General features: G+C 39.0%; 2 protein-coding genes across 9 annotated transcripts in view; both read left to right on the top strand.

The window, feature by feature from the left end:
• The window catches only part of znf462 (zinc finger protein 462), a 53,723-nt gene extending 46,659 nt beyond the window's left edge, over positions 1-7,064 (top strand). For 6 of the 7 annotated variants that reach the window (XM_042224415.1, XM_042224417.1, XM_005931196.3 and 3 more), the window contains 3 exons: positions 1,979-2,348; positions 2,887-3,028; positions 4,311-7,064. In XM_042224415.1, the coding sequence (XP_042080349.1) occupies positions 1,979-2,348; positions 2,887-3,028; positions 4,311-4,530 (732 nt within the window). In that variant the 3' untranslated portion in view covers positions 4,531-7,064. The remainder of the gene's footprint in view (positions 1-1,978; positions 2,349-2,886; positions 3,029-4,310) is intronic. The other variant, XM_042224416.1, reaches the window with a different exon arrangement.
• Positions 7,065-13,334: 6,270 nt separating this feature from the next.
• The window catches only part of rad23b (RAD23 homolog B, nucleotide excision repair protein), an 11,344-nt gene continuing 6,595 nt past the window's right edge, over positions 13,335-18,083 (top strand). The window contains exons 1-3 of one of the 2 annotated variants that reach the window (XM_005931199.3): positions 13,335-13,551; positions 14,401-14,482; positions 16,365-16,444. In XM_005931199.3, the coding sequence (XP_005931261.1) occupies positions 13,486-13,551; positions 14,401-14,482; positions 16,365-16,444 (228 nt within the window). In that variant the 5' untranslated portion in view covers positions 13,335-13,485. Of the gene's footprint in view, positions 13,552-13,841; positions 13,935-14,400; positions 14,483-16,364; positions 16,445-18,083 lie in introns of those variants that run through there. The other variant, XM_005931200.3, reaches the window with a different exon arrangement.

Raw genomic sequence — 18,083 nt, 5'->3', positions numbered from 1 at the left:
CGCGGCAGTCAGACTAGATGTATACCTCCTTTTTTTTTTTTTTTTTTCCCTCCCTCTGACTATGTAATGATAAATCACATTTAAATTGGAACAACAATAATCAGTCCCCATTAGCATATATTTGTGGTATTTGAAAAGTTGCACCGGGAATAAATAGGAAAGTCTTTACTGTTTACTTGGGTGTTGTAGGTTAACCTTATTAAGAGCAGGCAACTCACTGCTAAGCATTTTTTTTAAATTTTATATAACTAATCAAATGACCAAAAAAAGAAGAGCCACATTTTTCCAAATAGTAGCTCAGCATGGGGTAAAATTTGTAAAGAGGCTGCTCTGGGTTTGACATTAAAATCTGCTCATTTTAAGGTAGAAAAAAACTGCCTCAGTGATTCTGCTGACATTTGTTACACCTGCGATTTTATTCATTTATTTTTACATGAAACCTTAGTTGGTCATAAACTAGAGGATTGGAGTGTCTGCAATTCGAATAAAAATATGTAGATGCTCTCATATTATCAATAGGCTCCATTTCAAAGTCTTCCTTTATCTATCAAGGTGTAACAAAACTAAAGAAGGGCAGTGCATTGATACATTGTGTAGGTGTCATATTGCTACAGTTTCAATATATTCTTACAAATCAGTCCAGGAGAGGAAAAAGAGTTAATCTGTTACTCTCTCTTAATAGGGATGAGATGATGTGCGATGGTAGGTGGAAAGAGCTTTAAAGGGCACCCTCTTAAGTTCTTTTTCAACCTTTACCTGAGATTTCACCCAGTGCTTGTTGGGATAAAGTCAAACCCAGCTTTTAGTTGAAAAACGATTTGCTTGCTTCAGAGCCATGATTCTCACATATAATTTATAATCATATCTCTTTGATTAAACCGTGAGATGCTCTTTTTATCAGACGCCTATAAATACGGTTTTCGGGGTTGACGTTTGCGATAGTTTTATTTACAATGGAAGAGGTCAGTACGACCTTTTTTCCCCTGCCTCTTCACTGGTTGTTGTGTGTTTAACCTATATATAAAAAGTCAGTTTTGAGTTTTTCTATTAATTTATATGAATTCAGAGCTATTTCAGATCATCTTTGTTTTGTTTTTTCCTGTTTCAGATTAATGGTAGTTCTGAAAAACTTTCAGACTGTTAGAAGGAAGCATGACAGATCAGGTTTCTTCCTGGGTGAGGCAGCAGGCTAAAGCTTATTCATGCTAAAGGATGATGTGAGTTGAGGTTTGGAGGGTTGCTGTTCCGTGTCTTCAGGGAGTATGGGAGGAGGAAATTACTCAAAGTGTGAGATAATAGGTGACAAGATGAATGAGATATTGGAACAAGTTTCCTTCCTTTGTTAAATGTTCTATTTTAGATTATCTGAGTTTGTCAACTAGAGATACAAAAATCTCCTTGCATAATTCTTGCGAATCAGACGGAACTTTGACTGAGAAGTAAAGCGTTCAGCAAAAGCTACGACTGTTTAAAAAAAGACAGGCGTTCACCTGCTAAGGTCTTACAAAAACCAGACATTTCAGTTGTTTGAGCACTTTGGTCTATAAATAACCACCAAAACTCACTTTGACTGATACCAGGAATTTCTGTGCTTGTGCTAAAAATATACCGCTTTCACCATGACTGTCGTATCCCATACAGGCAGGATGTGGACTTGTGTTACAGTGAATGAATATAGGTCAGAGAAACATAGCTGCTGGAGGAAAAATTGCATCAAAAACCAAATCCAAGCAGAAACAGTTAGCTTTGTGGTCTCAACCCAGATCTGGAATTTCTAACAGGTTTTCATTGCGTTTTCATTTTCCTGCTTAAAATCAAACAAACAAAAAAGGCCAAACATGCACATTCTGATGTTGTCAAAGCCTGGAAAGTTTCAACTCTGATTTTGGGGAGCAAGCAGGGGGAGCTCCTTGAAATAAACCCTGGCTGACGAACACCACACTAACCTGAAAAACACACATCTCCTGTGTCCGATTAGGTAATCCGCAACTTTGAACTGATGGGCCGGGTCAACCTGGACCAGCTGGACATGATAAAGGATCAAGGCAGCAGTGCTGAGGAGGAGGAGGAGGAGGAGGAGGAGGAGAGAGAAACTATGGAGATGGTGTCAGATGGAAAAGTGGCTCTGGAGGAGGAAGAGGAGGAAGCGGAGGAGGAGAATGACGATAATGATGTGGGAATGGAAATCATTGAGAACATGGTGGAGGGCCAGACAGAGATGGACGATGAAGAGATGGAGGAAAACGTCAAAGACGAAGACGATGAGGTGGAAGAAGTAGAAGAGGTGGAGGATGAGGAGGACGAAGACGAAGTCCAGGAAGTGGGGGAAGGGAAGCCTGCCCCTCAAGGTAACGTCATATCCAAAAAACTGTTATTTTACGACTGGCCTGTCAAATCCAAAACTCTATATTATGACTTTAAAAAACAAACAAACTAGACTATAAAAGCAGAATAGACTCTTTGACGAAGATTACTGGGGACCACAGTGCAAGGGATTATGTGAAGTATAGCTGACCTATGTTTTTGCTATACATTATCTCCTGTGTCGCTCTTTGATCTCAGTAAATATGCCCATAAGTAGGACATGCAACAATATTCTGGAAGTATGATTTTATCTCAATTCCATAACATTTATCTCTTTGTCAATTATTCATGTTTATGTTCTTTATTTGTAGTCCAGCTTTCAGAAACCAGATTGTCATTCTGAGCTGATTTTCTTATTTTATCATTTTAGCTTCTATTTTGCTGTACTTAACTATATTGGTATGTCTGCAAAAAGTACATTAAGTATGGAAAAAAAATCTGATCAATCTGTAGGTATGGGGATGTGGAGGCTTGTTTTTAAACATGTGTGAATTTGCTGTATTCTGAAACTCTATTTCCCAGAAGTCCTTGCATCTCCCATCAGCAACAGCAGCAGCAACAGCTCTGGGCCAAGCAGTGCAGAGAAGCGTATTCCATGCGAGTTCTGCGGCCGCTGCTTCACAAACAGCCTCGAATGGGAACGACATGTCCTTCGACATGGCATGTACGTCTATTTTTTTTTTCCTCTCTCTCTTCTTCGTAACTGTCTCTTTGTGTGTGAGCCTGCATACTTTCCCTACCCAGTCAGCTCTTCCAGTCTACTTTTAAATGCCCTCTGTGGCCCTTTTTAGCCATTTCTCTGCTGTCATTTATGTACAAAAAAAAATCTGCATTCAGTTCAACTGATGAAAGGTTGTGCTGATACAAAACCTAAGGAAAAAGTTGACAAATCATTCGAGAGTTAAGATGTTTGTTGACATGAATTGATGAAAATGAGGTTTTTCCAGATTTTGTCTTTGGTGTGCAGCTGTGGAGAAACGTGACTTTGGTAAAGCACCAGGTGCATCCTTTTCAAAGATGTTTGCATTCAAGCGTTAATGTTACTTAAGGTCAACCCAAACCTGTCTCAGCAAATTGCTGCCTGTGTTCTGCTGGAGCTCTTCATCTTACATCTGTAGCTGCCCAGCAATTGCTTTGAATTGTTTTTGTTCTTGGAGAGCAGTTGCATGCGTTTGTGGAGACTGACTTTCGATTTCAAGGCAGTTCCACCGATGGGATGGGAGGCAACCTGTCTTGTTTGCAAATAATTGCCATCTAACTTATAAATGCAGAAATATTGCCTACAAATTGCAATCAATCTGAGTTCATCTGCACAGAATTCAACTCATGAACTGTTTGCCAATATTCATATACTGTATGACAAAAGTTGCTTAGTGCCTATTTCAGTCTGCAGTTAAATTGCTTTCTTGCAGCAACTATGTCACTATTTGTGAAGCTATATCTGAATTAAATCTGAGGATCTGGCTAAAGTCTGAATGTAACTAAATGCAAGAAGCCAATTCTGTTCATATAGAGTGTTTTCAGTGGGAGAAAATTTTCATTACTTATCCAAGTGACATCTTCAGTCTCAGTTGACTGCAAGTTTCTCCAAACTTACAAACAGTACTTTTGCATAACGACTGAAACCTGCTGGAGTCTGAATGTTTACCACCACCTAGATGCACTAAAATTGTTATAAATACAACAACTGACTGCAAGTGGTCACAAACGGGGGGCCTTGTCTTTTGAGTCATTTCAAAGTTCCTTGCAAACAGTCGCAATAATTTTGGTTGTGCCACAGTCACAAACTAGTGTTTTCCATAATATGACTGTAGTGTAACTGAGATATGTTACCACTTTTGCTGCTAGTGTCATTGTCGGTGCACACCACTTTGTTTAATTGCTGTATTTTTTGCAAACTCACACACTCATTGATGTCTTTCTGTGCATTGTTCCTCTGGCTTTAGGATGGTTAACAACAGTCGACTGGACACCAGCACCACTTCAGCAATAGAGGCCTCAGCTTCATCTTCCACCGGCTCCTCTGTGTTTGCAGACACAAGACTGGACCTGTCCAGCAACAGAAAAGAGGACGGGAACCCCACTGATCTATCTTTGGCAAGTCAAAGCCAGTATGTGGAAGACAAAGAAAAGCTTGACACCAAAAAGGATCAACAGTTCGGCTGAAGCGATTGTGGCCTCTTGAGATGCTGTGCTAGAAAGTGATAAGATTGGGTAGGATCAGCGCCGAGTAGTGGGATCAGAAAATAAGATGTCAAAGGAAACAAAAGGTCGAAACATTAAAAAAAAAAAAAAAAAAAGAGTTTTTATGAGTTGGTGCATTATTAGATTTTAGATGTTACATATATAAGTATTAGGTTGTGCTGCATAAAACGGCTAAGCTCTTTAAATGGGCGGTCCCCTAGGACAGATTTTAATATATTGGTAACCAATAGTGAACAGAACTCTTTATTGCTGACATTCTGGTCAAATCCACAGTAAAAGTTCCCACCTAGATAAACTCCACTATTTATAGAGAATGTTGTCCAAAACGAGAAACTAAATTTTAGCATTTTATTATTTGAAGCACCTTTCACACTCCTCCCCTGCTGATTCAACACAGTGGTACTGAAATTTTACCTAAAACAAAAAGGCATGAAAGCATTTACAGCTGTGACCCACTGTAGACCAAGCTTTTCTTATATTTTATCAAAATTTCAGAGGTTTTTTTGTTGTTGTTTTTTAGTGAAGTGTGTGGAAGTATTTTTGGAGAAATAGTGGCACCTTATGTATTTGAGTAAAATCACAAATCTTGTTCTCTCCCTCTGCAAATTGCCCCAACGTTTGATCGGAATTGCTATAATTTTTGGTCCCTTTAGTATTATACTATGTATAAATCTTTGGCCTGTGGCACCCTTTGCATTTTACTTCTACTCCTTTTGTTTTTTTGGGGGGGGGTTTTTATTGTCCAGAAATTCACTGTGAAAATCATAGAAATAATGGGATCGGCTTTAATCTCCTGTAAGATATTATGTTGAGTGTAGTCCGGGTTTTCCTTTGCCCTCAGCAGATCCCACAACGTCTCTCCACAGCCAGCTGATTTATTGTTTTTTTTGGTCCAATAATTTTAGAATATTAAATGAAACCGTGGAACATTTTACCTTCATACTTTGAAATTCTTCCGAGTTACAGCCTCCCCAAGTACACGATGGTTGCTATTGCCACTTTCTATTTCATATTCTAGCCTTTTTGAACCCCCATAACCTGTAAGGGACAGAAGGATCTTTACAGAAGAATAAAGTTATCATTATTACTTAAATTGATTTCCATAGCATGAAGGTAAAAAAGAAAAGCAATGTATAAGTACCACTCCATTTGTCATTCACCACGATTTTGCATTGCTTCATTGAATATACTGAAGTTATTATACCAAAAAAGGCTGATTGTGAGGTGGAAGTGACTTTAACATGGATTGACCTAGTGATTTGTTTAATGTGTCATGACCTTACCTGTGTCCGTTAAGGATTAGCCTGGATTGCAACTACCAGTTTTACGATCAATGGCAACTTTTCTGAGAGACAAAGATTACACTTGTCTTTTCAATGCAAAATGTGTAATCAGGTGTGCCTGAAATCCCGCTCTCTCCTCGTCCTCTGCGGAGGAGTAAGAGTCCACGCCTCCGCCGAGATCAGGAGGTTCTAACCGTATTGGAGTGGTCTGGTTCACTGGATTACACTGTGCACGGGGGATCGGACCATGCCAAGTGTCAACCCACCACAGCTGTGTTTCAAAACCAGTGCACAAGTGCCTTAAAATGCAGCTCCCCTTACGGCCGCTATATGGCTTTTGATTGCTTTAACAGTAATAAGGAATACACCAAACGTCCCTCTAAAATTTCAAGTTAAAGTTGTGTGTTTTTCCGCAAGAATTTGCTCTATATGAATCTATTCCAATGTGTGCCTTATTGGCAATAATTAAGATCAGATCAGATCGAGTTAAATTTATCTTTATTGTAATTGCACAGAGCAAGTACCAGAAAAGTAAAATGTGATTTATCATGTAGCGCAAAGATATTGAGACTTTTAGCGTAACCAGATTACCAAAAAAAACCTATTCTAATCTAATCCGCCAGATATAGTTTTAGTCACTCAACTATATGCATTTTATTTCTTTTGACCTCCCCGATCCACTGTAAGCACATGGGATTTAATTAGTTATGCTCACATTATTGAGAGTTCGATAAGGAGGATAGTGTGTATATAGAAGGAAAAGCTGCTTTTGATTATTTTTGAGTGTTTGTTTCATGTTTTCGCACCACAAATGATATCCCGGGCTAAACTGAGTATGTTTGTAGCCTTCTTTGTTTCTTTGAAAAATGTCTGGACCTTTCACTGTCACCTCTGTTGATTAGATTATGGAAAGGTTGCTCTACTGTATTTGTATGTGCTTGCGTTGAGCATTCAAACATAGGCTTTGAAATGTCTCTTCAGAAACACATGGCTGAGGCTAAGGGAATGGCCCTGTTTTGCTATAGTCTCCGGCCCAGTTTTAAAAAAATACAATGAAAAGACAAGTGTAACCTGAGCAGGAAGCTCTGAAAACATTTGTTTCTACGTGTATAGGAAAAATCTATAGGAAAAATATGAGACAATGTTAAAGATTCACTGTTTTTAAAGGTCTCAAATTCCCTGATCTTAAAGACCTCTGGAATTTTTTTTTTTCTGTTTTGACTCACCTGTCATAGTCTGCATTTGTGTGCTTCTTGTTAGACAAAGCTGTTATATAATTGTTAATATTGACAAAAGGCAGAGATTGTATTTGTTGGAAGCTGCTGCTTGAATGCCCTTAAGCCTTATGAGAAGTGAATAGCAATGAAGTCAAATTTGCATCCAACTCCAATAAGACCAGCAAGAACAATTAAACAGTCTGGAGAGGGGAAAAAAGAATGGCTAATAACTCCAATGTTAAGAGGAACACGTAATAAAGCAATGTGTTCTTGGTACCAAAATATTTACCACGCCTGATGTGTTTGCTGCTGGAATCGGCTTTCATAAGCATTGAACTGTTGATGGAAATGGCAAATCTGGGTTTGAACCATAGACTTGTTCTATGGGTTGAACTTGGACGAAGTACATGTTTGCAGCCATGTATAGACAACAAAACTACTCGTTAAGTGTTTTGAACTGTGGTGTTTCAGAAAGGATAACTTAACCCTTTTTTTTTCTTTAAGTGTTGACTCTTTTTTTATTTTTTTTATTTTTTTTTATTTTAAAGGGAAAAAAATAAATCTAAAGATCATAGCTAACCCTTGGGGGGCTTTGAGTCCCCAATCCAACATTATTATCCTGTTGTGCAATGTCTGGTTCCAATGGAAATGCATCCATATTTTGTATCGTAATGGGAATGAGCAGATAGGAAGCACAGTGTGGTTGTACAATAGTAAACATAAAGGAAATTAATGCAATTCTCTACTGATTGATGGCCAGGGCTTTTACTGTTGAGGAAGAGACAAGTAAAGAATAGTTTGCTTTGGGAGCATTTACCTAAACTGTTCTATTTCTGGGCTTGACCATCATCAACATCTGGATTTCAGTTCCTAGTGAGCCTCTTGACCTGCTCTAAGATTTAGCTTATTCTTGTCCAAGCCCAAATCTGACACACCGTTATCTTCTGTCCATGGCAAGTAGGGGCACCAGCTCATGTTCTCCAAGTGTACCTGTCCATCGTCTACCCACTCAACAGTAGGTGGCACTCTGAGAGTCGGACTCCCCGGTCCTTCTAATACCCTCAAACCAGTTGAGTTGGTGCTGAATCTCAAAGCCCTTTTTTTCTGTTTTACTGAACCAGCTTGTATCCTTTTTTTCTTGAAAGCAAAACTCTTTGAAAATAGTTGTTGTAGAAATAAGCTTTGTAAGGCAGCTTGTTACCCAGCTTGAAATCCCAGGGTTAAACCAGATGATAATCTGGGACAATGTGGGTGATGAAGCTGTCGACCCAAAATTGTTTGTTGTTCTGTGATCATTTTAATAGAGAAGGACTATGAATCCCTCACTGTGTGCAGTCTCTAGACTGTAATGTTCCCAGTTTACCCAAAGTTACGCCCCTGCTGACAACACACTGGATACTTGTATATATGTTTAGTTTGTTTCCAATGCATTTCTCCTTTCAGACTGTTGTCTCCATAGTTTGACACTAGAATCTCTCCTTCTTGCCTTTCCCCATATAAATCTGATTACCTGATGGTGGGTTGTGATGTTGCCTAGAATGATTGTTTACAATTTTATTCCATTTATCTCTGGATATTCTGTAAATATTGTAATTCATTGTCTTTTTTTAACTTGATAATAAAGTTATCAGATAACAGTTAATTGTTGGGTTTTTTTCTATTTTTTCCAATTTTCCTTGCTTAGCACAAAGGTTTAGTTAAAATACAGAGCTGTGAAACTTGAACTAAAAACAACTTTATTAGTTTTGTACATTTGACTTGATATGTTTGATAATGTTTTTTGGAGCTATTTAAATCAGAGAATTGTGCTTTCTTTATTAAAGTTTAAAGTAAGTATGCAAATGGACAATAGGGAATCCAAAGGAACTACAAAGAAAATTTTGTTTCCCTAATACAGTCTCCTTCAACTATTTTGATTTAAAGGTGTTAAAGTGACTGAAGTGCAGACCTTCAGCTTTAATTCATGGGAAGGTTTTACGAAGGTTTTTCATTAACTGTTATTATCATTTATACAGTCCCCCATTTTCAGATGCTCAAAAGTAATTGGAAAAAAACAAAAAGCTCCAAAAACAATCTGAATATTTATTACTTGGTTGAGAATCCTTTGCAGTCTAAGGATTCTCAACCTGCCTGAATTCTAGAACCTATGGACACCAAAATCCCTGAAGTTGCTGCTTGTATGTGGGACATCCTGCAATCGTTGTCTCCAGAAACTAAAAAGCTGCTCTGTTGGGTTGAGATCAGGTGACTGACTCAGCCATTGAAGAATATCCCATTTCTTTGCCTTGGGAAACTCTCGGGTTGCTTTTGCAGCTTGCCTTGGGTCATCCTTCGCTTACACTGTGAAGTGTTGTCTGATCAGTTTTGCAGCATTCATTTGAACCTAGCAGAGCCTAGCCCTGTACACTTCAGAGTTCATCTTGCTGTTTCTATCAGCTTTCACATCATTAGTAAACACGAGTGACCCACTTTTGTTGGCTGCCAGAGTGCCTATGCCACAATATTGCCTCCAACATGTTTGACAGATAATGTAATATGCTTTGGATCATAAGCATTTCACTCTTCCTCCATACTTTTCCTCTTCCCATCATTCAAGGGCATGTCCATCTTGGTTTCATGAAGTCTTTTTAGTTAACCAAAGAAAGAATTCTGCGATCATCCCACTTCACTTGTCTCCTGTGCTTTTCCAGCCCTTTTTGGTGTTGCTGATCTAGTCAGAGCATTCTTTTCCTCCTCATTTTATTTTTTGCACAGGATTTATTGTAATAGGCTGCATGCTGCCATCAGCCCCGGCTATGTGCTTAGGGATAATTAGCAAAACTTGGCACAACTACAGTACATGCTGCACTGAAATAGTGAAGATTGTTTAAAAAATGCAGTGGCTATGTCAGCATCATCACTGTGTGCATTTTAGCTTACACTGCGTGTTGGCTTTATCTGACGGTACCAGCCACCAACCAGATCCGGAAACCACCAGCAGTAGACATTTCACTTGCTCAGATGGAAGACTGTGTTTGGATTCTTTGTTCACACATCTGGTGAATTATGATTCCAGTTATATTCTGTACTTTGTAAAACTTTAATGGTTGGCACTTAACTTTAGAGCAATGTACTCAGCAATGTTTTGGATTTCCAGTGTAACACATCTACACAGCCCCAGTACCAGCCAATAACAGTGCCTACACCTTTTTCACAGGAAATAGCTTTGGGCTGAGAAGGCATCTCAGTGGCCTTCAGTCTGTGTTCCACCCTTCCACCCTTCTCTCTCTCTCTCTCTGTGTCTCTACACCACTCCACACCCTGCAACAGCTCCGCTGACCAAAACCACAGATCCCTGCAAATACCAGTTGTGTCTGTTGTGTACTTGTGTGAGTCCTTGTGTCTGTTTATTGCACATGCATGAAATGCTGCAGCTCTGGATGTCACAAGTCACCGACACCAAAGGTACATTTAGCTACGCTTTCATGTTCCACGAGCTCCTCATTTTCTCACCATTACGCTGGACCAAGAGGCACCACTCTGACTACTCCATTATCGCTGTCTTCCTCCAGAAAGCCTTTATTTTGCCGCATTTCCTCTCCTGCCTGCAACGTCTTGATTTCACATGTCTAACATCATCTCTTAAAAATATCTTGAAGTCACCAGGGATCAGACTGTAATCTCTGTGGCTCTTCACTTCAGAGGGGGGCTGACGGCAGACTGACGACCCCTGGAGACAGGAGCAAGAGTCACAGCCACAGTGGGAGAGGGGAAAGGAGGACACTATTGCTTCTTGTGCGGCCGCTGCTGAGTGAAGCAACATAAGGAATGCCTGATGAGCGCTCGGGCCAAGGCAGGCGAGGGCACTGCCCCCGTCGTAATAACTGGATGATAGAGGGAGAGGATTGAGTGGAGAGAACGAGGAGGGGAAGGCAGGATACAAGGAAGGCAGAAGGACAAAGGCAGTTGAGAGGAGTGGTAGATAAGGACAGACAGAGTCATACAAACAGTCATTGCAGGTAAGAGGGAGCGATATAAGAATAAGGGCGAAATGACCTGGGGAAGAGACCCCATCGGCCTCCAGCATATCATCTTTGCACTCAACAGTCCTGTTTAAAGTCAGGGCTGGGCAGCTGGACGATAGAAGCCAATAAAACCTCTGAATGCTGAGTGCTGGATGGGTGATATTGAAATTCCTCTATGCATGCCAGAAGGACCTGGGATTGCTGAAAGGTTGATAACGGAATAAACTGCCAGCTCATGTTTACTAAGGAGAGAGAGTTTTTCCTAAAACGTCAGTCTTGAGACAAATGTAATGAACAAGCAGCAAAAACATTCAAGTAATGCATTGCATGTCAGTGGTTACATACTGCAAGCCTTCGCATCTGCTCGGATGATGCTGTCCCTGCTTTGAAAACAATTTGCATCTAATTTGAAGAGGTTAGTACTGTAGAATAAGAGTGTATGCAACAGGCTACAATGACCTTTGAAGGATTAAATTGAAGATATAGGCCTTTTTGACTTGTTATAATGGCTTACTTGGTTACTTAGTTTGTTACTATTTTAATTTCATGTGTTTGTCCTGTGTTGACAAGGCAAAATGCATACCATGAAAAAAGAGCTGTTAACACTATTGCACTGAAAATTGTTTTTGTGTCTATTGAACGATCCCTCATTTACATTCATATTTTACAAGGAAAATGGGAAATAAATGCAGCAATTTATTGAAACATATGCAGACATAACCAGCAGTAAAGTATATGAGACGAAAACTGAGTTTGTAAAATAAAACCTTGAAAGTCAATATTTGGTATGACTGCCTTTTTCTTCAACAAAGCCAGAACTTAGGCAGGCTTTCTTGAAGTAGCCTTCAGGAATCGCTCTCCCGGCTTCTTGAAGGACACTCAAAGCTCTTCTTTGATCATAGTCATGCTGAAAAATGAAGCCTGCTGAATGAATGCTTTCCAGATGGTATTCCACAGTGGATCAAAATCTGGTGGTGCTTATCTGTGTTCACATTCAATTCATCAATTTTGACAGATGGTTGTAGATACTCTCTCCTATATTCTGTTGCAGCTGATTTTCAGTTCGGTCCAGTCTTTTCTCCCTCTTTCCTGATGAGGCTTCAGTGAGCAGTAGATGGATCAACAGCTATCAGACCTGTGTCAGACCTATGATTTTTACTTCCTATTTCTTAGGGTGGGGTGGGGGTATGTTTGTTTTTTCTTCCTCCACTTGTCTAGTTTCATCAAAATCTTTAAGGACACAGTGCACAGCATGCTGAGATATGCCAAGTTTTCAGCTCATAGATCTTTGGGACTCATCTCATTGGTACAGAAATATTATTTCATGCCTTTCAAACTGTTATCTTTGGCATTTTTTGTAGATTCAACTAAAGAAATGGGAACAAATGATGTGCTTTTGTGACAGGCTGCTAGTAATAAAGTGCCTAAAGATACAATTTAATATAATTTGCCAAGATGTCTGTTATGTGTAGAAAGACACTGTGTTCATCGCTCGAGTTAGGTGTTTTATTGTGGTTAGTGAGTCATACGTAAGTTAAGTGGTTCAAGAAACAAACAAGCAAACATTTCCCTGAAAATGGTCACGTAAAAGGACTGAACATGAGTGAAAAAGCAGCCATTGTCCAAAGAAAAACTTTAAATGACCTTCAGAAAGCCAAGACCTGCTCAAGACCACTTTGAAAAAGTACAAGAAAGTCTGGCTCTTTTGAAGCAAAATATAAACTAATGACAGGTGACTCTGGACTTTTGCGCAGTACCTTACCCTGTACTGTAATACAAATAAATGAGTATAAAAGAAAGGAAAGTTTGCAAGCTCACCTGGGGACTAGTAGCTGGGGGAGTAGCTTTTTATGTGTATGCCCTTATGCATCACATGAAACAAAATGAATGATGAGCAGTAAAAATGTTCTTAAGTAATGTGCTTAACTGTACTGGAGAATTTCTGTTTTCTGTTAATTCACATTCATCTCCAGTTAATGCTGGATTTGCAGGTATTATAAATAGCCATAAAACATCAGCTTATAAAATATATTTTTGCATGTTATTGAAATTATAATCCACAAGACTCTTGGCTTACTTAAGTTTTTCTGCGTCATTTTGCCGATTATACTTGTGTGCCTTCAGTTAATCAGCTCGCAGTGTTTCTGCATTGTAATACTTCATTGGAATCAAGCGTGTTGGAAAACTCATCAACGAGCACACCTGAGCATTGTGGCCAATGCTCAGTTTACTGCAGTACCGAAGCAATCCAGCAGGAGCGCTGTCCGTCAAGTATTTAACATAGAAGAAGAAAAGCGATACGTCATGGCGGCTGACAGTTTACGATGATTTAACGAAAACAGTAAAGACTCGTGCAAGTTGGATTTAAAGCGTTTAAACCGGACGCAGGAATAATAAAACCCCACCGACAAAATGCTAATAACTTTGAAGACCTTACAGCAGCAGACTTTCAAAATCGACATCGATGAAGAGGAGACGGTGAGAGTTAATAACCATGCATTTTGTGACAGGGGAGTGGAATGGGAGTTGAGTATGTCCTGAAATCGACATGATTTGTTTCGACCATTTCCAGTTTTGGCGTTTTATAGGCAAGTCTGGGTTATAACGTAAGATTCTTTTTGGATGCGTCTGACGTGCATTAGAAGTTCGGCTTAATGCAGATGCGCATTATTTTTAAAAACCAATCAGGAAATTGTTTTTGTTTTCAGCATTTAGCCGTAGCCCACTTAAGGCTCCAAATGTGAGTGTTACGGGGGGCGGGGTGGGGTTGACAGGTTAGCTTGAACCTTACCATTTTAGTGTTTCTCAGTCTTTTTATGTTAGCTTGTAAAACTTATTGTAATTGGAACATTTGGGTTAAGGTAAAACAAGAAAACATTTGTGCCATTTAGAGAAAGTAGCGTTATTTAAAGTAATTAAAACATGTTGTACTTGTTATTAAGCTTGTATAAACTCCCTTTTGTCTTTGGGCAAAGATATAAATCTTTGAGCTAGCGTTAGCTTTAACCGTCGGCTACTGAAGGCCGGCTGGCTACAGCACATCTCATTACATCTCATTATAATATAATTAACTTTAGTGCAGACACTTTACTTTTACTTTCGACGTGCTTGTATGCATATTAGTCGCCAGATTATAGTTGCACTGCTTTTAAATGTATGGTTTTGCATAATCACCGATGACACAGCTGACACAGTTGGGTCACACTTTGGACTTTTACTCCTGTTAGCGTTGCAGGGCTGGACAAAATGGTGCCAGTAAAACATCTTAATGGTTTTGTTGGTAAGGGATGAAAATATGAAGTAAAAGTGCATATGTTTATTTCACAGGTGAGGACATTGAAAGAGAGGATTGAGCAGGAAAAGGGGAAGGAAATCTTTTCAGTTGCCGGACAGAAACTGATTTATGCTGGTATGTTATATGCTCTTGTATCTTAACTTCTTTCTTTCTTCAAGGAAATATTAATTTTTTAAAAATTACTTTATTCTTTTAGCCCTTTTTAAGCACACAGTTACAAAGTGCTTCAAAGTTTGGATAAAATCACACATTAAAGAAAAGCGTCAAACATGCCAACATTGGCTTACATTCAGTCCTACATACACACAACTCCAATAAACGCATAATGAAACATGAGTGAACATTTAAGAAAACACTAACAGTCGTTTAAACTACACTGGTCCAGAATTTAGGAGCTACAGCCTCAAAAGTATGATCACCTTGAGATTTAAAATGAGGGCGGGGAACTGTTAAAAGACCCTGATCAGATTATCGAAGAGGTTGACAGCTGTTATAAGGTCTCAGTAGTGTTGCTATATATGCAGGAGCTGATTTTTTTTATTTGTATTTTTGAGTTGTAGGCTAGGGCTTTTTTTAGGTTTACAGTTCAATGAAAGACGACCATTGCAGAGCCGTTGAACTGACTGAAGTTGTCCCAATTTTTGTTGCTTTTTGTATCTATGCTTTTAAACCATGATGAGCAAATCATTAAAAACAGTTGGGCAATCACAGCATCGCAAGGGCTAAATGGACCAGGGCAGAATGAACAGTAAATTTATCCATTTTGGTAAAGAACCAATTTATCCATCCATGGTACCCACATCTGTACAATTCCCCTTTGAAATAATGCAAAGACGGTCACACGTGCAACAACTCGTGGAGGGAAATTGCCCTTAGCATCAATGTTGGCATTTTGAATTGAGTCGTAGAGGGCCTGTACTTCCGCTATACGTAGACCCCCAGGCAACTACTCATGTGAAATCAAGTCCTCTAGACAACCTTCAAATGGGCTTGTAAATACTATAATATGATTAACTCACACATCTCCAGTGTGTGTGAACACATCTGTAACCTGGTCTTTACATCAGTCATGTCTTAGCAGACTGCTGCGTTTGCTTGTAGTTAATATGGAAGACAACAACTTGTCTGCAAATACACTTGATGTACAAGCTGTGTGTTAAAGAAGCTGTGCGAACTGTAAACAAAACATTCACCTTCAAACTAAAGGTTGTGTCTTTTGAAACACGTTGGAGTTGCAATAAAGCACTGCTTTTACTTTGAAGGTGAATGTTCTGTTTCTAACTTGCGTTGCACAATCGAGTGTTTGCGGACAACTTGGTATCTTCCATGTAAGCTTTTGGCGACCATGATAGTCGGCTAGCAAACAAAAGAATAATGAGGGTGCAGTCAGCAACCTCCAACAACCGCTCATCAACCAGTGAATGAATACATGTTTTTTTTTTTTTTCCTAGCCTTCAAAGGGTTTCCAGGGTTACTGGCCAACCCTTTGTTGGGCTGACTAGGCTCTAGGGCTATGTGACTGAGTCCTTAATCAAGTATATTCAGGGAATCTGTTGTAATTGAAGTCACCACAAATGCTAATTTTCCTTTGTTTAAATAATTTTTGCTAGTGTCTATATTTCAAAAAGTGCAATAGAGGGAAAAGCTGGATTAAAAATATAGATTTTTGTCTCCCTCAAACTTAAGTGACACAGCTGAGCTTTTGTGTTTTTTGAAAACCATCGGGGGCTCATTGTACTTTAGAAGCTTTGTCTATATAACAATACTGTATTGCCATTTAGACCCCAGGGTTTTGCTTGACCTGCTAAAAAATTCTCCGACATACATAAAGTACAAAACAAAAGCCGTGTAGCAAATCATATCATGAAGAACAAGTTGTGGTGATAAATTCAGATGATTCATCTGTTTACTGATATAGTTTGATAGTATCTGTTGTTGAGGTTAAGGGAGGGAATGCCCTGAAGTTTTGACTTTTTTTTTTTTTTTTGTGTTACAGGAAAAATCCTCAGCGATGACTCACCGCTCAAAGAATACAAAATCGACGAGAAGAACTTTGTGGTCGTCATGGTGACAAAGGTTTGGGAATTAGGAATAGTTTTAGTAAATTGCAGGTGTTCTTTGTCAAGCACATCTTGTGATGTTTCTGTAGAACGCCATGTCCTTGTATATTATGAGTACAAGCTCATACTCAACTATGATTCGGCATTTCCAACCACTTGTCTGCTATTAAATATCCTCTTCTGCACAGGAACAAGTGCTCACAGCATGATCAGTACAGTATGGAGAGAAGGTCACTGTTTAGCTCTGCTGTCTATTCCACTGCATGGAAAATTAGTTGTTCCAAGCAGGGATTATCCTCAAAATGTACAAGCATTACTTTTTTACGATTTTCTTTTTTAATTTTAATTTTTTTATTTTTTTGGGGGGGGGTTGTCTGTTTTTTGTTTGTTTTTTAACTCTATTGTGCTACACAATGGTCCCCTGCCTGTTAAAATGTGTCTATAAGAAATAGGCTGATTGTAGCCTTCAATAAGTTTGCAAACTCTCCAACCAAACTTAAAATAGATTAAAAAATAAAGTGCAGAAAAACATAAAACAAAAACGAAAAGTTTTAATTTAATTGGCTCTTTTATCTGCACTTTCATGTGAGCTAGTGTACTCTTTCTCTCTCCACTCCTGTGCTCGATGTTTCGCAGAGAATGTGCAGTTTACACTGTGTGTCTGTAGGCCTCTAATCTTATTTGCTCAGCAGTGCAGAGTAGTCTAGGAAAAATACTGATAATAGGAAGCCAAATATTGCCCAAAATATCAGAACCCCCTCTTCTACATCACTTCACAAACTTCACACTGGAGTCCTGAGGAATACAGCCGCCACAACTGAAATAGATTGCACAGTCCAGAGCAAAAGTAGGCCCAACAAAGGTAATGAAAATCAGTTTCTCCTAATGATGAGTAATGTAAAAGTAGCACAATTACTTGGGCTCTGATTGATGTTTGAGGCTGAGTTGTAAGCCACAGAAAATGAAGGCAATGTCTTTGTGTATTTAAAACATGTTGTTGTTGTTTTGGGTTTTTTGCTAAAAGCACAATTACAACACAACAAGGACAGATATAATAATAGAGCAAATGATGACACTAACTATTGCCTTTAAAGTAGCCGATGAGTAAATTTGCACTTGTTTTAATGTGAGATACAATAAGATATTTGTTTGTTTTTTTTTAAATCCCAGAAACAGGGAATTATTTTGCAGTTTGGAAAAGACAAGTCAGTTTTAAAGCTTTGAAAAATGTTCACATGGAAGGTTGATTGGTACTCTTGTTTGGGCAGATGAGCAGGTGCTTTTACAGTTTTATACTTTGGAGAATGGTGTAGTTCCAAGTTTAAGATCCATGAGGTAAAATGCTGATTATGAGAGAGGAGCGACTGCAGTGCCACAAATGTTGCTTATGTATCTAGAAGCTATAGGTTTAAGGTATTAAAAAATGAAGGCTGTCCCAAATACCTACATCAATAGTGAAGTTTTGGGCCTTCTAAGGATTCACATAGTCACATAATTGGCTACAACTTTTTATATCCAAGCAATCATTCAGTGAGCAAATCCTTGTCTTTGGCTGGATATTTCCTGAGGCTGTCTTTTTGTTGCTCACACTGTCTGACCCATAGCAGCCCACTGAGCTTCCTAAGGAATAGGGCTGGGCCATATTATACCGTTCA

This window comes from Haplochromis burtoni, unplaced genomic scaffold (genome assembly GCF_018398535.1).
Source record: "Haplochromis burtoni strain Fernald_Lab_line unplaced genomic scaffold, NCSU_Asbu1 Contig_137, whole genome shotgun sequence".
Classification (NCBI taxonomy): Eukaryota; Metazoa; Chordata; class Actinopteri; order Cichliformes; family Cichlidae; genus Haplochromis; species Haplochromis burtoni.
This window is presented reverse-complemented; position numbering and strand designations above follow the sequence as displayed.